Source organism: Oenanthe melanoleuca, chromosome 5 (genome assembly GCF_029582105.1).
Source record: "Oenanthe melanoleuca isolate GR-GAL-2019-014 chromosome 5, OMel1.0, whole genome shotgun sequence".
Taxonomy (NCBI): domain Eukaryota; kingdom Metazoa; phylum Chordata; class Aves; order Passeriformes; family Muscicapidae; genus Oenanthe; species Oenanthe melanoleuca.
In genome coordinates, this window is record NC_079339.1 from 59,367,431 (window position 1) to 59,390,556 (window position 23,126).

A 23,126-nucleotide genomic window follows, 5' to 3' on the forward strand; every position below is an offset into this window, starting at 1 on the left:
GGAATGGGAAATTTCCTTCCAGAACCATTCCATGATTTTATATTCTCATCCCAGTTCCCACCTGAGCAGCTCTCCTGGCTTTTCCTGTTCCCTCTCCAACCTCCAGCAGCTTTTCCCAGCAGCAGGAACAACAACCAGCACTGGGAGGATCTGTAAAGGGCATAGGGAAAGTGGGGAAGGGAAAAAAGGCAGAAATCCATCTGCTCCTGGAAAACCAGGGTTAGCACAGCCCAGACTGGATCTACCCAGCTCTGCTGAGCTTTGCAGAGCCAAAATTAGGTCAGGCCTAACTCTGTGGCAGCAGTGCTGGGAAGCAGCAGTGGGATTTGATTATCTGGGAGCCTTTGATTTATTTGATTATCTGGCAGTGCCATCCATCACGGGGCTCTGGAACTCTGGGACAGGCAGGAATATCGAGCAATGGGGGAAAATCAGCCCCAAACGGGATAAAAGGTGATTTTACCCTGTTTGAGGGGAAAGTTCAGCTCAGATCAGCTCAGGGGAAGGTGCCCAGTAAATGTTCCCAAGGGCATCAGGTGAAAGCAGGAGGGAATTATTTAGGAATGATTTAAAGTGATCCAGGAGTGGCACAAGTGGTTTGGGATCAGGTCAGCATCACACCTGGAATTTTGCCCTCTCAGGCACCTGGAATTTGGCTCAGCTTGCAGCCAAAATGAAGGATTTCTCCAGAAATGGAATATTTGTTTAATAGAAGCTTCTTGTGTAACATTTGACTTTCCCCAAAGAAAAACCCACTTAGAGAAGAAGTAAAAAATAATCTCTCTCAATAATCCATTTATTTGTGGGCTGAGCCTCACCTCCAGCTGGAAAAATGGCCCCAAATCCCAAATTAGCTGCAGTAAAATGCTCCAAATTCTGCATTGATGAGGGCAGTGCATTCCCTCAGAGACTCCTGGTCATTCCATTTGCAGTTTAGCAGAATTAAGAGCTGGGATAATGTGGGAAAAGTGAATTCTGAGAGTAGCACTTGTCTACCTTTACTTTAAATCTCTTTTTTCTTCAGAAAACCCCATTATTCCCTCATTCTGCTGCAGAACTGCACTAAATCCACTGGGGCTTCACTCCTGCTGATTAATTTTCCATGGAAAAGCTCCTGATGCAGAAGATGGATCAGGGGGAAGCTCATGGCTGCAGGAGGGGAGAAGGATTTGGTTCAAATCCATCCTGCATTTCCTAGCAGCTCCATCATGGATCTCCCATTTCCCAAAAAAAATCTCATTTTGATTCAGTTTTAAGGAATCCAGGAAGATCCCAGAACCTCTCAGGCTGAGGGAATTCATTCCAGGATCCCAGTTCTGATGTTGGTCAGAGTTTAATTCCCTGTTTTCCAGCAAGGACTTGACCAAATCTCTGTGTGGGGGGAACTTTTAACCAGGAAGGAGCTGTGCCAAGGGATCCTGGGATTGAATCCTGGGATGTTTTGGGATGGAAGGAACCTTAAAGCCCATCCCATTCCAACATGGAACCCACACATTCCCTATCCCAGGGTGATCCAGCCTGGCCATGGGCACTGCCAGGGATCCAGGGGTGCTCTGGCAATCCCAGCCCAGCCAGGAATTCCCAATTCCCAACATCCCATCCATCCCTGCCCCTGGCAGTGTCCCATTCCCTGTGTCCTGTCCCTCCATCCCTTGTCCCCAGCCCCTCTCCAGGGGATGATTCCCATTCCCAGCTCCACAAATCTCCAACTCCTCTTCCCACTCCAGCTGAAATCAATCCCAAGGTGCTCTCAGACTTTCCCACATTCCCAATCCAACACCACCTCATTCCCACTTTTCTCAAATGATCCTGATTTCATTTTCCATTAAAAAAGGAGGGCCTGGAGCAGAGGGAATTCCCAATTTGAGCACAGCTCAAATCACCCTCAAGCCTCCAATATTTTCCCAGTGTGAGCCCAGTGGGGACTTTCCAGGCTGAGCAAACATCCCAATTCCATTGGAACTCCTTTGGACCAGGACTTTGGATCACAACTTCTCTGGGAAATCCATTCCAGGGCCTCCCCACCCTCCCAGCCAGGAATTCCTTCCCAATATCCCACCTAAACTTGGAACTGGTGGAAAAGAGCAGCCAAGAGGGGCAATGTTCATAAGGAGACACAGAAAGGAGAAACTCCCAGTTTTTCGTGGAAAGAGGGAATCCTGTGGGGTCACAGAACTTTTTTTTGGGTTGGTTTTTTTTATTTTTTTTTTTAATTTTTCCTTGGGCAGCCTGTCCTTGCTGCAGGCTGTGCCTTGCTGGGAATGTTGCAGGGAAGGATCCAGGCAGCGTCTCCCCTGTGTGATCAGCAGCCAAACCCTCAAATGTCACCAACAAAATCAATGCTAAGCTGGTATTGTTTTAATGGATGAAACCCCTGGAGGCAGCTTTCAGAAGGAGCTGGAATGGAGATTCCTGCAGGAAGCAGGAAGGTGACATTTCATAATTATGGGATGTCTCCTGAACCATAAGATTTTTCACTTACAGGAGGAAGAATATTTGGTATTTTCCTTGATGGTTTGATCTCCTCTTGAAGCAGTGTTTTCCTTGGAGATAACAACACCCAGGGGGGGCATTTTTTTTTTATTTCCTGCTCCTTCCCAAATTTAATGGATTCAGGAGAGTGGCACAGCCACTAAAATGAAGGACACTTCAGCTGTGATTTGGAGTTAGATGAATATAACATGACTAAAAATGGAATATTAATGGGATATGGATTTAAAGGGATGTTGGGATAATGCTGCTGACTGCTCTAATTTGATGCCAGGCTTGATGAGCCGTGCTGAACCCTCCTTTACCTTCCTGCTCCTGGCTCTGCTTCAGCACTCCTGCGTTTTGGAGTTTGTGGTGTGGGAGATGGTGGAAGTCCCAGCGGTGACTCAGAGCCTTGGAGAAGCAGAAAAAAGAACACATTCCCTGTCCTTGGGGTGTTGGACTCCCGAGGAGTGTGGAGGGGATCAGCATTCCTAGGAATTCCAGGGAAAAATCAGCATTTAGTGCTGCTGATCTACTCGGAAAAATAATCATAATCAGGAATTAAGGAATTCTTTCCATGTCAGTGTTTGACTCATGGCCCTGACTCCTAACCAAGGACATTCCTGTCCTTCCAGGAGTTTCATGGGAAGAGCCACCTGTATCTGTGGGACAAGGGAATCATGGAATCCCAGAAGGGTTTGGACTGGGATGGATCTTAAACCCAGTCCCACCTTCCACTGTCCCAGGCTGTTCCAAGGCAACTTTATTCCATCATTGTGTTGGACTTGCAGCAAACTACCTGGAGCAGGAGTGTGTTGGTGTCTGTTAAATCTTCTGGAAGAGTGGACAGGGAAAATTTTTGGGGGTTTGGAGCTCAGGATGTGTCTGGAAGAGCAGAGCCTGCTGGAGGCTTTGCTGGAGTGATGGCTGAGTCTGGGCTTGGATGGGAGATTGGGAACTGGGAATTCCTGGCTGGGAGAGTGGGGAGATCCTGGAATAGAATTCCCAGAGAAGCTGTGGCTGCCCCTGGATCCCCCAAAGTGTCCAAGGCCAGGTAGGGAACGGGGCTTGGAGCAGCCTGGGATAGTGGAATGTGCTGGGTTGGAGTGAGATGGGATTTAAGGTCCTTCCAACCCAATCCATTCCATGTTTCTATGGAGGAAACTTCCATCCCCTGCTCCTCCTCTGCCTCCTTGGCTCGAGCCTCGTTTCTCCAGGCTGTGAAGAGCCAGGCTCAGAAACTGGAATTCCTGGCAGGTTTGGATCAATCCCAGACCTTTGGAGCAGGATCCCATGGTGGGCTGTGTCCACAGGGCTGGACTGGGAATGCTGTGGTGAGGGGGGGTCTGAAGGGATGCCAGAGCACAGGGAATTCCACGTGGATCTTAGCAGAGGAACTGCAGAATGATCAGAGGAGCAGGACTGGTGTGATGTGCAGCAGAGCAGCCTTGGGAAGGGGCTTGGGGGGGAATTCTGAGGCTCTTCCACAGGGAATGGGGCTGGGAGCTCGATGGCATCACATGGATGAACAGAAAGGATGGAATTCCAGGTGTTTGAATCCCACAGAATTCCCTTTTATCCTTTGTGCTCTTTGGTTTCTGTGATTTTATTGGGGTCTGTAAATCAGTTTCCTTCTGCTATCGATCCACTCCTGGAAATTGTCATAGCTGGGAATTTCACGGTTCAGAAGTGAAATCCTGGAGCTGGGAATGTGCTCTGGAGGATTTCTGCAGGTGTAATAACAGGAAAGTCTTGGTTCCCTTACACTTACAAGGTGTAAAGCTGAATAATTCCTGTACTACAGGTTGTACCTACAAGGAAATTAAAGTAAGGCTCCACCTGAACTTAACTCCTGCTCCAAATCCTGATCCCGCTGACAGCAACAGGATTTGGAAAGGACACAGCAGCATCAGTGCCACTGTTTCTCCTGCTTAATTTTCCTGCTTTAATTAAGTCTTTTCATTTGCATAACGAGTGTGATAATGCATTTAGGAAGATATAGAATAAAAACAATAATGCCGGGTTCATTTTGGAAATGGAAACAAAAAAAATTGGAATGCAAGCTGGGAGTGCTGAAGGTTTTGTTGAGGGGATTGCCAAGGATTAATAAAAACCATGGAAATCTCTTGTGGTGCTGAGGATGTGCTGAGTAAACAAAGGGAGACGCTCAGTGCTGGTTCCAGGGCTGGAGTGGCCCGGCGTGGATCATGGATTTGGGAATGCCAAGGTCACTTTTGATTCCCTTGGGAGCTGGACTTGATCCTTGTGGGATTCTTCCAACTTGGAACATCCCGTAATTTGGGGATCCGTGTGATTCTCATCATTCTCTGCTGGCCTTGCAGCCCCCCCAGCTCAGGGCAAGCCCAGGAATGGGAATGTTTGGGATGGGCTGGGTTGGATCATGGAGCTGAGAGTGCCAAGGTCGTGTTTGATTCCTGTAACAGCTGGACTTGGTCCTTGTGGATTTTCCAGCTCAGAACATCCCGTAATCCTGTGATCCATGTGATTCTTATCCCGTTTCTCTGCTGGCCTTGCAGCCTCCCCATTTCAGGCCAGCCACAGGAATGGGAATGTTAGGGGTGGGCTGGGTTGTATCATGGAGCTGAGAACGCCATGGTTGTGTTTGATTCCTTCAAGAGCTGGACTTGATCCTTGTGGGATTCTTCCAACTTGGAGCATCCCATAATTTTGGCATCCATATGATTCTCATCCTGTTTCTCTGTTGGCCTTGCAGCCTCTCATGCAGGGCCAGCCCAGGAGTGGACTGCTCTGGGATGGGCTGGGTTGGTTGGATCATGGAACAGAGAATGCCAAGGTTGTGTTTGATTCCCTTTAAGAGCTGGACTTGCTCCTTGTGGGATTCTTCCAACTTGGACCATCCTGTAATTTGATGATCCATGTGATTCTTCTAATCCTGTTTCTCTGCTGGCCTTGCAGCCTCCCCATTTCAGGCCAGCCACAGGAGTGGGATTGTTTGGGATGGGCTGGGTTGGCTGGATCATGGAGCTGAGACTGAATGAGCTGGACTCAATCCTTGTGGATTTTCCACAAGGAACATCCTGTAATTTGGGGATCCACGTGATTCTCATCCTGTTTCTCTGCTGGCCTTTCAGCCCCCCCAGCTCATGGCCAGCCCAGGGGTGGAGTGCTCTGGGATGGGCTGGGTTGGATCATGGAGCTGAGAGTGCCAAGGTCGTGTTTGATTCCATCACGAGCTGGACTTGGTCCTTGTGGATTTTCCAGCTCAGAACATCCTGTAATCCTGTGATCCATGTGATTCTCATCCCGTTTCTCTGCTGGCCTTGCAGCCTCCCCATTTCAGGCCAGCCACAGGAGTGGGAATGTTTGGGGTGGGCTGGGTTGGATCATGGAGCTGAGAACTCTGTGGTTGGGTTTGATTCCCTTAAGGATGCAATCCCTGTGAGTCCCTTCTAGCTTTTCCCATCCTATGATCCTGTGGTCCCGTGATCCTGTGATCCCTGTGGTTCTGATCCCGTGCTCCATGTGGTTCTGATCCCATGATCTGTGTAGTTCTGCTCCCGTGCTCCCTGCGGTTCTGACCCGTGATCTGTGCGGTTCTGATCCCATGATCCCTGGCTTCTGATCCCGTGCTCCATGTGGTTCTGATCCCATGATCTGTGTAGTTCTGCTCCCCTGATCCCGGGGTTCTGATCCTGTGCTCCCTGTGGTTCTGATCCCATGATCCCTGTGGTTCTGACCCGTGCTCCCTGCGGTTCTGATCCCGTGTTCCATGCGGTTCTGACCCGTGTTCCGTGCGGTTCTGACCCCGTGTTCCGTGCGGTTCTGATCCCATGATCCCTGCGGTTCTGACCCGTGCTCCATGCGGTTCTGATCCCTGCGGTTCTGATCCCTGCGGTTCTGATCCCTGGGTTCTGATTCCGTGCCCCATGTGGCTCAGATCCCTGATCCCTGGGTTCTGATCCCATGATCCATGCAGTTCTGATCCCCTGATCCCTGTGGTTCTGACCCGTGCTCGGTGCGGTTCTGACCCGTGCTCCCTGCGGTTCTGACCCATGCTCCATGCGGTTCTGATCCCTGTGGTTCTGATCCTGTGATCCATGTGGCTCTGATCCCGTGATCTGTGCGGTTCTGATCCCATGATCCCTGGCTTCTGATCCCGTGCTCCATGTGGTTCTGATCCCATGATCTGTGTAGTTCTGCTCCCCTGATCCCTGCGGTTCTGACCCGTGCTCCATGCGGTTCTGATCCCTGGGTTCTGATCCCGTGCTCCCTGCGGTTCTGACCCGTGCTCCCTGCGGTTCTGATCCCGTGTTCCGTGCGGTTCTGACCCGTGCTCCCTGCGGTTCTGACCCGTGCTCCCTGCGGTTCTGACCCGTGTTCCGTGCGGTTCTGACCCGTGCTCCCTGCGGTTCTGATCCCGTGCTCCGTGCGGTTCTGCTCCCTGGGTTCTGACCCATGTTCCGTGGGGTTCTGACCCGTGTTCCGTGCGGTTCTGCTCCCTGGGTTCTGACCCGTGCCCCCTGCGGTTCTGATCCCGTGTTCCATGCGGTTCTGACCCGTGCTCCCTGCGGTTCTGATCCCGTGCTCCCTGCGGTTCTGATCCCGTGCTCCCTGCGGTTCTGACCCGTGTTCCGTGCGGTTCTGACCCGTGTTCCGTGCGGTTCTGACCCGTGCTCCCTGCGGTTCTGACCCGTGTTCCGTGCGGTTCTAACCCGTGTTCCGTGCGGTTCTGTCCCTGGGTTCTGACCCGTGCTCCGTGCGGTTCTGACCCGTGCTCCGTGCGGTTCTGACCCGTGTTCCGTGCGGTTCTGACCCGTGCTCCCTGCGGTTCTGACCCGTGTTCCGTGCGGTTCTGACCCGTGCTCCCTGCGGTTCTGACCCGTGTTCCGTGCGGTTCTAACCCGTGTTCCGTGCGGTTCTGTCCCTGGGTTCTGACCCGTGCTCCGTGCGGTTCTGACCCGTGCTCCGTGCGGTTCTAACCCGTGTTCCGTGCGGTTCTGTCCCTGGGTTCTGACCCGTGCTCCGTGCGGTTCTGACCCGTGCTCCGTGCGGTTCTGACCCGTGTTCCGTGCGGTTCTGATCCCGTGCTCCCTGCGGTTCTGTTCCGTGCGGTTCTGATCCCGTGCTCCCTGCGGTTCTGACCCATGTTCCATGTGGTTCTGATCCCTGGGTTCTGATCCCATGTTCCGTGCGGTTCTGACCGGTGCTCCATGCGTTTCTGATCCCTGGGTTCTGATTCCCTGATCCCTGCGGTTCTGATCCCGTGTTCCATGCGGTTCTGACCCGTGTTCCGTGCGGTTCTGATCCCGTGTTCCATGCGGTTCTGATTCCCTGATCCCTGCGGTTCTGACCCGTGTTCCATGCGGTTCTGACCCGTGGGTTCTGATCCACGTTCCGTGCGGTTCTGACCCGTGTCTCTGCCCGCAGCCCCCCCCTCGGTGCGCATCGTGCACTCGGGGCTGGCGTGTAACATCGAGGAGGAGCGATACTCGGAGCGGGTCTACACCATCCGCGAGGGGGAGACCCTGGAGCTCACCTGCCTGGTCACCGGCCACCCGCGCCCACAGGTGAGTCCTGCCCGCCCCCCGCGCCCGCCACACCTGTGCCTGTCCCACCTGTGCCTGTCCCACCTGTGCCTGTCCCACCTGTCCCTGTCCCACCTGTCCCTGCCACACCTGTCCCCACCTCACCTGTCCCTTTCACACCTGTGCCCACACCTGTCCCCGTCCCACCTGTCACTGCCACACCTGTCCCCACACCTGTGCCTGTCCCATCTGTCCCCATCACACCTGTGCCTGCCACACCTGTCCCTGTCCCACCTGTCCCTGCCACACCTGTCCCCACCTCACCTGTCCCTGCCACACCTCTCCCTGTCTCACCTGTCCCTGTCCCACCTGTCCCCACACCTGTCCCTGCCCCTCCTGTCCCTGCCCCTCCTGTCCCCGCCTCACCTGTCCTCACACCTGTCCCTGCCACACCTGTCCCCACACCTGTCCCCATCACACCTGTCCCCACCTCACCTGTCCCCACACCTGTCCCATCACACCTGTCCCCATCACACCTGTCCCCACACCTGTCCCTGCCCCACCTGTCCCCTCAGACCCTCCCCAGTTTGGGGTCAGGGCAGGATCCCCCAGGATCCGGGTGGGGGATCCATCCTGCCTGTTGGTGTTGGGTGTTCCAGAGGAACATCAACAGCAGAAATGTTGATGAGGGTTTTTTTTGGGAAGTCTGCTGTTAAAATCAGCAATATTGTGCTTTAAAACCCAGGAGTGTTTAATTTCCATGGAGGTTGGTAAAAGAGAAGGAAAACGATTATGAGGATGAGAATTGTTGGATAAAAATCCCTGAAGTTGTCCTGCTGTCTGGGATCACATCCCAGTCCTCCCAAATCCAGCTGGATCTCTGGGAGAGAGAACAACACCCAAGGGCTTGGGAGAGTGTCCCTGCTCACCTGGATCTGGGATGGACCCCAGTGCTGCAGCTGGAAAAACCAGAATGACCTGGCAAGAAATCAGCTTTTCCCAGCTCTAACCTTGTTTTATCCAGCTCAAGACTGGTGTGACCCCCTGGGCCAGGACACCCCGTTAATCAGATATTTTTAATTAGGGATTTTCTTTCCCAGGTGAAGAATTAAACCTTTTGCTCTTGGAATTGTGAGGGACAGGCAGGGAATTCTCTCTCCAGGAGACCTTCAGTGTGAGCTCCTCCAGGAAGGAGGGGTTTGCTGTTTCTCTGCTGTTTATTCCATGATTTTTCCAAATTTAAGGAGAAGATTTAAAGCTAAAGTAGTGGAAGTTTATTCTGTGCTGGTTTAGGGTTGGTGTTTCCAGTATCCCAATTTTTCCCTGATTTTTCCACAGGGTTCTCTCAGATTTGGGTTGCAGATTGCAAGGAAATTGTTTTCCAGCTGCTGTTTGATCAGATACTGTGCAATGAGGTTATAAAATATGGAATTGTGAATTCCAAAAATGATTTCACACTTCCACATTTCTCAAATTTTCCAATTATCCTAGGCATGGAAACTCCTTTTGGTTTAAACACTGGAAGAATTAAACAACCCTGGAGTGGGAATTTGTAAAATCACAGAACTGTGGAATGGTTTGGGCTGGAAAAGAGATTAAAAATCAACTGGTACCAACTCCTGCCATGGGGAGGAATTATTTTTCACTCCAAGCCTTGAACATTCCCAGGAATTTCTAACCTGTGGGATTTGAGGCTGTGGTGGGTCTGGGAGGAAAAATGAATTAATGAGAAAAAATTCCATTTTTTCCCCTTCTCTCCCGTCACTCCTCCTTCCTGCTTTACCAAAGCACACGTTTATCCCTTTTTTGTCTTTCCAACCTTTTTTCTTTTAACTTTGGGATCAATGGATGTGGTTCTTTGGGATCTGATGTCTCTGATCTGCTCCAAGTCACCCTTGCAGTGACTCCCCTCTGGGGGGGCTCCCTTTGAACACAAATCTTCAGATTTATCAGATCTTCCCATTTTTTCATCTCTCTTTGCTGCCTTTCCCACCACGTGCCCCAAAATTTTTTTCTTCCCTGGGATTATTTCCAAGCAGGGAATGTGTTCAGAGTGGTGGTTGCACTTTCCAATTGCTGGAAATTTTCTGGAATTCCTCCTCTAAATTTTCATGGAGTCTTCTCAGCATCAGTGAGGTTTTTGGAAGGAATATTATAAGGATGTGGGAATTATTAAAAAGAAGGAGAATTATGAATAATTGCTCTGTTAATCCCCAAAATTCACTTCACTCCTAATTAAATAGAAGACTCTGAGCACCCAAACACATTTTTGAATGTCTGCTTGTTATCCTTGGAGTGATTTTGAGATGTTCCATGTGATTATTATTTATTATTCCTGATTTCCCACCTTTCACACCCACCATTGGTTGCCACAGAAATAAATTTCCTGACTGGAATTTTTCAAGCACTTTATCCCCACTCAGGTGAGGTGAATGCAGCTTTATTTTTTTTTTTTTTTCCCATATCAGGAGAAGTTGGTTTGATTTTTGGATAAAATCCTGCCAAGTTTGGAGCAGGATCAGCCTGGGGAACTTGTCATTTTCCCAGATTTTATCCAGGATCCAGGGGTTGGGCTGTCCCTGCTATCCCAAGGGATGTGCCAGGATATCCAAAGGCCACTTATCCCTGGACACAAATGAGGGATTTCCTGGGTTGTGTGGCTAAGAGGTGACATTTTATCCCCACTGGTGACAATTTCCTGCCCAGCCTTGAGGAATGTGATTTTTTCCCTGATTTTCTTTGGGAATTCTCACCTGTGCTGGCAGGCCCAGTCATTGGAAACAAAAACCTGTGATTTTCCAAGGTGAGCAACGACATTTGGATCGTGGGGAGCATCTGATGAGCAGGGACTGGCTGGGATTTTGTATTCCTGGTTTTCCACGGAGGGATGAACAGGAAATTCCTGACAGGAGCGGGATTTATTCCCAAGGTACAACAGGAAATGGCCTCAAGTTGTGCCAGGAGAGGTTTGCATGGGAGACAAGGAAAAATGGAATGGAAAAGGTTGAGCTGGGGAGTGGTGGAGCCCCCGTCCCTGGAGGGGTTTAAAATCCGTGTGGATGTGGCACTTGGGGACACGGATGTGGCACTTGGGGACATGGATGTGGCACTTGGGGACATGGGACAGTGGTGGCACTTGGGGACATGGGTCAGTGGTGGCCTTGGGGACATGGATGTGGCACTTGGGGACATGGGTCAGTGGTGGCACTTGGGGACATGGGTCAGTGGTAGCCTTAGGGACATGGATGTGGCACTTGGGGACATGGATATGGCCTTGGGGACATGGGTCAGTGGTGGCCTTGGGGACATGGATGTGGCATTTGGGGACATGGGTCAGTGGTGGCACTTGGGGACATGGGTGAGTGGTGGCCTTGGGGACATGGGACAGTGGTAGCCTTAGGGACATGGATGTGGCACTTGGGGACATGGGACAGATGTGGCACTTGGGGACACGGATGTGGCACTTGGGGACATGGGACAGTGGTGGCCTTGGCAGTGCTGGGAATGGCTGGACTGGATCTTGGTGCTGTCCCCACTGGGGTGACATTATCCCGGTGGGAATGGCACATTCCAAGCAGCAAAACGTGCAGAGTGACAGGGACAGCACCCAACCCACCCCAGCCCCCCCCTGGGCTGCAAGGTGACCCCTGGCTGTCCCCCCGTGTCCCTCCCCCTTCCAGGTGCTGTCCCCCCATTCTTGTCCCCATTCCTGTCCCCTTTCCTGTCCTCACTCCTGTCCCCACTCCTGTTCCCACTCCCGTCCCCACTCCTGTCCCCAGTCCTGTCCCCATCCCTATCCCAATTCCTGTCCCCATTCCTGTCCCAAATTCCTCTCCCCATCCCTGTCCCCACTCCTGTCCCCACTCCCGTCCCCTCTCCTGTCCCCATTCCTGTCCCCATTCCCGTCCCCATTCCCGTCCCCATTCCTGTCCCCTCTCCCGTCCCCATTCCCGTCCCCATTCCTGTCCCCATCCCTGTCCCCACTCCCGTCCCCATTCCCGTCCCCATCCCTGTCCCCACTCCCGTCCCCATCACTCCCCAGGCTCGGGAAGCAGCAGCTGCCGGTGCCACACGTCATTCCAGCCATCTGGACTCCGCACACTCGGGATTTTTCCCTATGCGGAGGCTGCAGCACGTTTTAGGGAGGTGCCGCCTCCTCCTCACCTCCTCCTGCCCCCCCGGTCCCCGCAGCGCCACCGGAGCGCGTCCCTTCTCCCGGGAAATCCGGGAGCGCAGATCCCTGCTGTTCCCGGGAAGCAAAGCAGAGCAGGATCCGATTTTAGGAGCCCTGGAATTTCTCCCCCTCTGTTTGGTGTGTTTTCTTCCCGCTGGTAGGAGTTGGGTGATATCCTGGTGCTCAGAGCTCCCCTTGGAGGTCCCAGCGGATTCCTGGGGCTGTGAACCAGGGCAGAGGCAGGAAAATGCTGCTCCAGGGGGGATGTGCGGCTGGAAAATCACATCCTGCCTGCTGGGAATTGGGGTGGCCAAAGGGGGTGACCCCAGTGTCACAGAGCAGGGGATGGCTGGGCTTGCAAGGGGCCTTGAAGCTCTTATTTAAATATAAATATAATAAAATCTAATATATATAAATATCTATTTAAATACAAATTAAATATATAAATATAAATATATAAATATAAATATATATTTAAATATAAATTATATCTATATATAAATATAAATATATAAATATAAATACAAATACAAATATAAATATAAATATAAATATAAATATAAATATAAATATAAATACAAATATAAATATATATAAATTATATAATTATATAATTATATATTTATATTTCAATATTAATTTTAGTAATATATATATATATATATATGTAATTCATGGAATCATGGAATGAGTTGGATGGAAAGGAACTTAAATCCCCTGCAGTGCCACCCCTGCCGTGGCAGGGACACCTCCCACTGTCCCAGAGTGTTCCAGCCTGGCCTTGGGCACTGCCAGGGATCCAGGGGCAGCCACAGCAAATCTGGGAATTCCATCCCAGCCCCTCCCCACCCTCCCAGCCAGGAATTCCTAATTCCCAATATCCCAGCTAGACGAATTCCCTGTCAGTTTAGAGCCATTCCCATTATCCTGTCGCTCATAAATTCCTTGGAAAGCGCCGAGCTCTCCCCATGAGCACACCCGGGTAACTGTGGCACGGTACAAAAATCCCGTAATTATTTCAAAAGCATCCCCCTAATTAGTCCCTGTGATTAGCGGAGCCTCCTCCGACACTGCAGAACAGGATCCTGCCTCCTTCTTATCGATGGGGAAAGGAAAAAAATCCCCATTCCCTGGCACTGCATACATTAAAACAGAAAAAACAGTTTTTTTCCCCAAAAAACCCACAACAAAAACCCCACATTCCGTTCTCTTTGGTCCGTGAGGCAGGAAAGGCTCCTGCGAGGCAAACCTGGTTTGATTTTAATTGATAAGGTTCTTATCAAGCTGGGGAAGGGGTGGGGGTCCCTGTTTTCCCACCCCCTCCGCAGCTCCTTGGAGCAGTAATTGGAGCCTTGTTAGGAAAATTGATGCTGATTCCATCTGACACTCCTCAGTTCACGGGAAGACTTTACAAATGTTCACTGAGCACCTGACAAAACCCAGCCTGACTCATGACTAAATTAGCCTGGATTTTATGCTGGGAAAAAAAAAAAAAAAAAAATCTTTTCTAAATGTTTGACTCCTGTTCAGCAAGGAAAAAATGTTTCCATGCTGCTCCAGCACGAAAAGCAATCTGTGATTAAGCTTTACACGACGTTTGTGCTGCTCCAAGGAGTTTATTCGATGTTTTCTCCTCCGAGAGTGGCACCTGAATTCACAGCTCTGCAGAGCTCTGCGGGCTCCGCGCTGCCCAAAATCCGGGACAGGGATCGCAGCATCCTCAGCACGGGGTGAGGGACCCCCGGATCCGCGCCAGGATTTTTGGGAATGAGCCCATCCTGAGCTCCAGTCCTGGATCGTGTCCCTTCCATCCCAAACCGTTCCATGATTCCATTGCAAGGTGATAAATTAATTAAACACCTCTGTTGTTTTATCCTGAATAAGTGGAGCTGTTCCTGCCAGTTTTCCTGGTTCAGGGTGGCTGCTGTGGCTCCACAAGGAACGTGTTTGCAGCTTCCTAAAAATGGATTGGAAGTGCTGAGGGAAAGAGTCAAATCCAAATAAAAAGAGGTTTAATCCAAAGAGATTAAATCCAGGAAAAAGCAGCATCAGGGAAGGGAAGTTTGGGTTTTAATCCTCAATCCCTCAGCTGGGAATATCCACCCTGGACTTGTTACAGCCTCAGCAATCATTGGGAATCTCATGGAGCTGGGAATGACATCCAGGTTGGGGAGTGGCACCAGAGCAGTTTCATTTGGACATTTGGGCAGCTAAAATCTGCCAGAAATCCCACATGGAAAATTTCCAGTGCTCACAGGGGCAGGACTCTCCTATTATTTCAAGGAAAAGAGGAAAAAAAATTCCAGATTTCCGGAAATATGGACACTTGTCCTCTGAATATTTCCCATCTGTTTTCTCCCCTCCCAAAGCTCTGCAGTGTTTTGTTTTCCCTTTGTGCTTTTATTTCCCTGTTTCTGACGGGCTCAGGGAAGGCTGGAGCAGCAGAGCTGGGAAAACCAGGAGCTGTTTTTCCATGGAACGCTCTGATCTCCCAGTACAGGGATGGGGGTGGCTCTGGAATAAAGGCTGGAGCTGGGAGGTCTGCCGGGAGAGGAATGGATGTGATGAGTACATGGATAATTTGGTAACCAGGGAAACCAGCAGCTGATGCAGATCAGCTGGGGCTGATGGAGAAGTGCTGCTGCCTTTGGAATGAGATCTCCCCAGGAAACACCCGGGAGGCTTTTCCTGGAGGAAAATCGGGAATGGAAGGAGTGGAAGGCACAATGTCCAGGAGATCCCACCTGCAGAGCTGCTCCAGCTCTGGGAACAGCAGCAGGAGGATGTGGAGCTGCTGGAGTGATCCAGAGGAATCCATGGAGCTGCTCCAGAGCCAGGCTGGGAGAGCTGGGAATGTTCCCTGAGAGCCTGAAGGGATCCAGGAGAGCTGGAGAGGGACTGGGGACAAGGGATGGAGGGACAGGACACAGGGAATGGGACACTGCCAGGGGCAGGGATGGATGGGATGTTGGGAATTGGGAATTCCTGGCTGGGCTGGGATTGCCAGAGCAGCTGTGGCTGCCCCTGGATCCCTGGCAGTGCCCAAGGCCAGGCTGGACACTGGAAAGTCTCTTTTTCTATATTATTTTTCTTCCTAAAATCCAGTGAAGATTAGAATTAAAATTAAATATTTCCAGATAATTCCTAATTTCCTAATTTGCACATCCCAGCAGTCTGGGGCAGTGGGATGGGATGGGATGGGATGGGATGGGATGGGATGGGATGGGATGGGATCCATGGGATGGGATGGGATGATCCTAAAATCCCTCCCTACCCACCCCATTCCAGGATTCTGTGATCCCATGAACTCCCAAGGCTCTGGAGTTTGTTTGGTTTAAATTTTAAGGGAAGAGATTCTGCTCCCAAAACCTTGCCCAGCTGAGGTGTGTGATGGGGAAAACTGGGACAATTTGGGATTTTCCTGCTGGGATGGGATAACGACCCCCTGGGACCCTTCTGGGATGTTTAATCTCCATGCTGACATTTCCATGGATAATATTTCCTCGTGGACTGAGATTTCCTCCATCCTCTGGCATTATTTTTTTTCCTCAAATGAAGTGCATATTAGAATTAAAAATCAAGCATTTCATGATAATTCTTCATTGTTATGCTTGGTCTTCTTCTCTGAATTTTCCTCCCTATTTTTGTTAATTCCCAATTTCTTTTTTCAGGGAAACCTCGCTGCACTTTCCTGAATTTTCCTATTTTTGAGACGTTTTTCTCCTTCTTTTCCAACAGAACAACCTCGATATCATTTTGATCAATAATATCAAATTTTTAAATAATTCCAGCGCCATTCTGGGCTGAATCCTGGATCCTCCTGTGGATTTCGTGATCCAAGGAGATAAAAATAACAAGTGGGATTTTTTTTCTCCCCCCTCCTTCCCATATGTCTATCAATCAAAAATGATAAAGATATTTCTGACTCGCAGGCTTTAACGGTGTAATTAGGGCTAATTACATGTTCCAATGATTACACATATGAACGCTAATTACATAATTGCAGACAATTATGCTAATTAGGTAAATACATCGTTAAGGAGAAAGCTCTGGCAAAATCCGGGGAATTTGCACCAGAGCCAAAGAAAGTGGAAGTGCAATAAAAGAGAAATAATCCTGCAAGTTTGGGAAATCCAGGAGCCACTGCCACGTGTGGGATTGGAGTGGGATGGTTGGAATGGTGGTGTTGGGAAAAGTCTTTGACTGCTATGGAATCCTGGAATGGTGTTGGGAAAAACCATAGAGTGCTATGGAATCCTGGAATGGTGTTGGGAAGAGCCTCCAACTTCTACAGAATCATGGGATGGTTTGGGTAGGAATGATGGTCTTGGGAAAAGCCTTAGAGTGCTATGGAATCTTGGGATGGTGTTGGGAAGAGCCTTACAGTGCTGTAGAAAAAACAATCCAGGGAATTTATTCCAGAGCCAAAGAAAGATGAATTGCAAGAAAAGAGGAAAAATCCTTCAAGGCTGGAAAATCCAGGAGCCATTCCCATGTAGGGAATTGGAATGGTTTGGGTTGGAATGGTGTTGTTGGGAAGAGCCTTGGAGTGCAGTGGAATGATGGAATGGTTTGGGTTGGAGTTGGGAAGAGCCTTGGAGTGCAGTGGAATCATGGAATCATGGATGAGTGGGTTCCCAAAAGCATAATTCCATGAATGGATGTGTTGGAATGGTGCAATTGGAAAAACCCTTTATTAAGTGCTGTGGAATCTTGGAATGGTTTGGGTTGGAATGGTGTTGTTGAGAAGAGCCTTAGAGTGCTGTGGAAAAAAAATCCATGGAATTTGTACCAGAGCCAAAGAAAGATGAATTGCAAGAAAAGAGGAAAAATCCAGGAGCCATTCCCATGTAGGGAACTGGAGTGGTTTGGGTTGGAATGATGTAGTTGGGAAGAGCCTTTAACTGCTGTGGGATCATGGAATGGATGGGTTGGGTTCCCAAAAATATAATTCCATGAATGGATGGGTTGGAATGCTGAAATTGGGAAAAGCCTTTATTAAGTGTTGTGGAATCATAGAATGTTTTGGGTTAGAATGGGGTTGCTGGGAAGAGACTTCTGCTGTCATGGAATCATGGAATGATGTAGTTGGGAAGAGCCTTTAACTGCTGTGGAATGATGGAATGGTTTGGGTTGGAGTTGGGAAGAGCCTTGGAGTGCAGTGGAATGATGGAATGGATGGATTGGGTTCCCAACAACATCATTCCATGAATGGAAGGGTTGGAGTTGTGTGATTGGGAAAGGCCTTTATTAAATGCTGTGGAATCTTGGAATGGTTTGGGTTGGAATGGTGTTTTTGGGAAGAGCCATGAGCTGTTGTGGAATCTTGGAATGGTTTGGGTTGGGACAACCTCAAATCCCATCCCGTTGCAACCCAGGGATGAGCACCTCCCACTGTCCCAGTGCTCCAGCCCCAGTGTCCAACCTGGCCTGGGCACTGCCAGGGATCCAGGGGCAGCCACAGCTGCTCTGGGAATTCCCAGTTCCCACTGTCCCGTCCATCCCTGCCCTCTGGCACTGGGAACCATTCCCTGTGTCCTGCCCCTCAGGCAGTTATGAGTTAGTGGCTTCCCCTTTTCCCTGAGGTGGTTTTTTCCACTTTTAAACATTCCCTGATTTTCAGCTCTCTTCCCTTCCCTTTGGAATTTCCCATTGTTAATTCCCGTTGTGATTCTCCTAACCCTGCCTTTCCAAACCCTCAGTCCCACCCCTTAATCCTGATTTTATTCCTAGCTGAGAGCTGATCCAGGCTTCTTGATTTTTTTTTTTTTTTTTTTTTCTTTACATCTCCTTGCAATTCTCCAGAAAAGTGGGAACCATTCCCAAATTCCGTTCCTTGGCACAGGTGGGAGTGGTTGGAAGGTGTGCCAGGAGCGCTCCACAAGACATGAATGGTGTTATTTGGGATTACTGGAGTTTGCTGAGGTTTTCTTCTCCTGGAATTGGAAATGAGCTGGAGTCTCAGCCAACACCTTTCCAATTTTTTTTCCCAGAACAAAGGAATTGCTGGAATCTTTTTAAGCCGTGCCAGGCTCAGGGAAGGAGAGATTTGAGCCTTTTCCAGTGGTTTTTAACATTGTTTGAGGCTTTTTCCCACCTGGAGGAGACTTTGCCAATTTATCCACTGGAAAAAAGGAAGAATTGGTTCTCATAGAGCAAAAAACATGGAAACAGTCAAAATCTTTGGAATTTCCATCCTGACTGATCCCACACATTCCTTGTGCTGTCTCCAACTCCTGGAGTGTGCAGGCAGGATGTGCTCCAATATTTTGGAATTGCTTGATGGAAAAATTGCATCCAATGACTGGGATAAGAAGGTATGGATGGATTAAATAATCCAAATTATTCCAAAAGGAATAATCTCCTTTTTGGAATTCGTTTAGATCCCGGAATTTTGTGTCACCACATTTTTTAATACTTTGTGCCCTTGCCATTTGAAAGGGAAAAGGGATTTTTTAAGGAAAAATCCCAAATAACCCTTTTTCCACCAGTTACTCTGATTCCTGATTTTCTAAGGAATAATTTATATGGAATATCTGTTTTTTTAAGGAATCAGGGAGTTTTTGCAGGATCTGTGACTCTTTTTCAGCAGCTGCTTCTCCTGCCTGGCCTTTGCTGTCGATGCCTTTCCTTCAAGCTGGGCTGTCAAATCCCTCTTATCAAGATTCCCACCCTTTTCCCATTTTTCCCTCCTCCCCCTTCCCAGTTCTCTCACTTTTCCAGCAATATCAAATGTCAGCTCTTTTCTTTGTCACCACAGCTGAACCCGGTGGCAGCTCAGACTCTCACTCCTATTTTGGGATCAGCGAGGGCATTGGGAGGAATTGGGATCACTGGGGGATTTAGGGTTTGAATCACTGGAAAATTTAGGATTTGAATCACTGGGATATTTAGGGTTTGGATCATTGAGATTTAGGGTTTGGAACTCTGGAATATTTAGGGTTTGGATCACTGGGAGATTTAATGCTTGGATCACTGGGAGATTTAGAGTTTGGATCACTGGGAGATTTAGGGCTTGGATCATTGAAATTTAAGGTTTGGACCTTTGTGATTTAGGATTTGGATAATTTAGATTTAAGGTTTGGTCTCTGAGATTTAGGGTTTGGATCATTGAGAGATTTAGGGTTTGGACCTTTGTGATTTAGGATTTGGATAATTGAGATTTAGGGGTTGGATCACTGGAAGATTTAAGATTTGAATCACTGAGAGATTCGAGGTATGGATCATTGAGATTTAGGGTTTGGATCACAGGGAGATTTAGGGTTTGGAACACTGAGAGATTTAGGGTTTGGTCCGTTGACATTTAGGATTTGTATTACTGGCAGATTTAGGGTTTGGATCACTGAGATTTGAGATTTAGTTCAGAAAATTTCCTGGAAATTAAGGTGGAGTTCATTTCAAGTCTTGCAAGGATATTCTAGAAATACCAACAAGCTCTGATGTAAACATGAACTGGGATTCTTCACCTCCCAATATTTAGGGATTTTTCCTGGAGTTTCTCCCTCTGCTGTTGGCAGTGTCTGAAGGACAGCACGATTTTTCCAGATTATTTTTTATGGAGTTTTAAAAATGAGAGCAGGTTTAATCAAACAGGCTGATGCTGATCTGCAGGGAATCAATAACCTCAGTGATGTTCCCAAAATGTGGTGGGAATGGAGCCCCTTAAACCCGGCCTTGTGGGAGCTCCACTGAACCAGACTTAGTCTGGTCTAGAAGAGGCTTCCCAAAATCCAGTCTGAGTTCTTGTGGAATCTGCCTTGGAGGATGGTGGGAATGTGGTGCAAAAAACATTAGGGGTGGGGGAAACTTGAGACTGTGATGGGCACTGGTGAGGCTCCATCTCAAATCCTGGGGTCAGCTGGGGTCATGAGAAGAATGAGGGGCTGGAGAGTGTCCAGGGAAGGGAATGGGCTGGAGAATTCCTGAGGAGCTGGGCAGGGAATGGAGAATTCCTGAGGAGCTGGGAAGAGAATGGAGAATTCCTGAGGGAGCTGGGAAGGGAATGGAGAATTCCTGAGGGAAATGGGAAGGGAATGGAGAATTCCTGAGGAGCTGGGCAGGGAATGGAGAATTCCTGAGGAGCTGGGAAGGGAATGGAGAATTCCTGAGGAGCTGGGAAGGGAATGGAGAATTCCTGAGGAGCTGGGCAGGGCTCAGCTGCAGCAAAGGAGGCTCAGGGCCCTTGTGGCTCTGCACAACTCCCTGCCAGGAGGGGACACTGGGGGGGTCGGGCTCTGGGAACAGGGACAGGGACAGGAGGAGAGGGAACGGCCTCAGGCTGGGCCAGGGGAGGCTCAGGGGGGATTTTAGGAGGAATTTCCCCATGGAAAGGGAGCTCAGGGGTTGGAAGTGCCCAGGGAGGTTTGGATCCCCATCCCTGGGGGTGTCCCAGGAATTCCTGGGGGTGGCACTCAGAGCTCTGGGCTGGGACAAGGTGGGCACTGGGCACAGCTGGGACTTGGTGACCTTGGAGGGATTTCCCAACCTCAGGGATTCCATGAGGTTCAGATTGGACATTTGGGGAAATTTGTTCCCTGAATTTGTTGTCCATCCCTGGCACAGGCACAGGGTGCAGCCCCCATGGCAGGAGGGATTTCAATCCCTGTGGATGTGGCACTTGGGGACAGGGGCAGGGGTGGCCTTGGCAGTTCCATGTTGGACTTCATGACCTTGGAGGACTTTTCCAACCTTCACAATTCTGTGAAATTATGAGGGACTGGACTCCCCTGAAAACCAATTTGGGGTTTTTGAAGGAGAGCTTGGTTGGTTTTGTTTTATCTTTTTGTGTGTTTGGGGTTTTTATTTGGGTTCCTTTATTTCCTATATCGCTTCCCAGCCCCAAATCTTCGTGTCAGCCCCAAAATCCCTCCCCTAACAACTGTGACAGGTAATGGAGTCAAGATTTTTATTGCTGAAAGATCAGAGAAGAAACATTTCCTCGTGTGGAGCTCAAGTGAGTCGCTGTCATCTCTGACACATTTTGGGAATGCTCTGTGAAGCTGTTTCCAATTTTTTCCCAAGGGTTTTCCAGGGGAGTAATATGAGAGGAGATGAGGAGAAGAAAAAGCAGAAACAACACCTGAAATTGTTATTTTAAGAGGGAAAAAAATGTCTCAATTTGAACTGCCTGCGTTTCAGCACAGCTTTGTCACTTTGAACCACGATTCTGCTCCGAGGAGTGAATTTCAAGTGGGAAAAAATCCCTGTTTAAGGCATTTTCCCCTCTCTGTTTAGACTCCAGTGTTTGAATTTAATGACACAAACACATTTTGATGCCTTTTTGCTCCTGCAAGAAACAAATCCCTCTGGGAACAGGGAGCTGCTGGCTCCTGGTTTCCCAGTGCTGCCCAGGGTGGGAGGGAGCAGCTCCAAACATCTCCAACTCCAAATATCCCATTCCCAAAATGGGTGAAGGCATCACCTCTGGGTTGGGATAAACTGGGATCTCAGGGGGAAGACCAGGGAGGCAAATTCCTGGGAGAACTTGGAATAATCAATTATTTTTTAGGGGAAAAATTAAGATTTACACCTTTGGGCACTGAGGGTGGTGCATTGGTGGTGGAAATCCCAAAGCTGGGGATGGTTTAATGGGGCTGATCCTGGGGGTGAGAAGGAGATTTCCCAATCCTGAAACTCCCAGAATTCCCAGAAAAATCCTTTGGAAGTGCTGACTCCGATTGAATGGAACATCAAAGGTTGAAGATGTTTTGCATAAACATTTGGGGCTGAGCAAACAGGAATTAATTCTTGATTCATTTTGTTACTTCCTTAACTTTGCCTTTTCTGTTGGGAATTGATCCACGATCGATTTCTGCTCCTCCTGGGAATTTTAAAGCTGTTGGTTGTTATTCCCTGATTTTTCCTTGGATTCTGTGCCATTGCTTAGCTTATCCCTTGCTATCTTGGGGAAATTTTTGTTATTTTAATGAGTTCTCTGTTTTTTTTCTTTGCTTGATATTCCACATCTTCCCAAGGTGACACCTTTCCTTGGATTTTCATCCAAGGGAATTGTGGAAGCTTTAGATGGAGGGAATGGGAAATTCCTACTCTGATTGTGTTCTGGTTTATGGAACAAAAATTAATTTTTTGTTCAGAGCAGTGGTGGGACTGGCATGGAGCACTGGCATCACCTCCCCATTCCCAGTTCTTTCCATGGAATCCTGGAATGGGTTGGAAGGAATGTTAAAAACCATTTTATTCCAAGCCCCTGGATGGGCAGGGACACCTCCCACTGTCCCAGTGTCCAGCCTGGCCTTGGGCACTGCCAGGGATCCAGGGGCAGCCACAGCTGCTCTGGCAATCCCAGCCCAGCCAGGAATTCCCAATTCCCAACATCCCATCCATCCCTGCCCCTGGCAGTGTCCCATTTCCTGTGTCCTGTCCCTCCATCCCTTGTCTCCAGCCCCTCTCCAGCTCTCCTGGAGAACTGGATCACCCTGGCACAGTGGGAGGTGTCCCTGGGTTGGAATGGAATGGGATTTAAGGTCCCTTCCCACCCAAATCATTCCACGATTTTGTGATTACCAAAATAAGGAAGCCATCAGGAAAAAAAAAAAAAAAAATGGAAATATGAATTTATTTCTCCTCCAAGACCCTTCACAGGCAGCCTCAAAAGTGGGAGGTGTCCTTGCCCATGGCAGGGCTGGAATGGGATCTTTAAACTCCTCCCAACCCAAACCACTCCATGACTCCATGATTCCATGATTGATTCCATGATTCCATGATTCCATTATTGATTCCATGATTCCATGATTGATTCCATGATTCTGTGATTCCATGATTCCATGATTGATTCCATGATTCCATGATTGATTCCATGATTCCATGATTGATTCCATGATTCCATGATTCCATGATTCCATGATTCCGTGATTCCATGATTCCATGCAATGCAGCTCCTCAGGGACTCTTGGATTAAATGTTTGCTCCTGTGAGCTTCTCAGTTTCTTGGGAATTTCCCTGAATCATCCAAG

At 49.0% G+C, this 23,126-nt stretch overlaps 1 protein-coding gene across 1 annotated transcript in view; it reads left to right on the forward strand.

The window, feature by feature from the left end:
* The window catches only part of MDGA2 (MAM domain containing glycosylphosphatidylinositol anchor 2), a 190,801-nt gene that overhangs the window by 42,857 nt on the left and 124,818 nt on the right, over nt 1-23,126 (forward strand). The window contains exon 2 of the mRNA XM_056493793.1: nt 7,882-8,021. Coding sequence (XP_056349768.1) covers nt 7,882-8,021 — 140 coding nt within the window. The remainder of the gene's footprint in view (nt 1-7,881; nt 8,022-23,126) is intronic.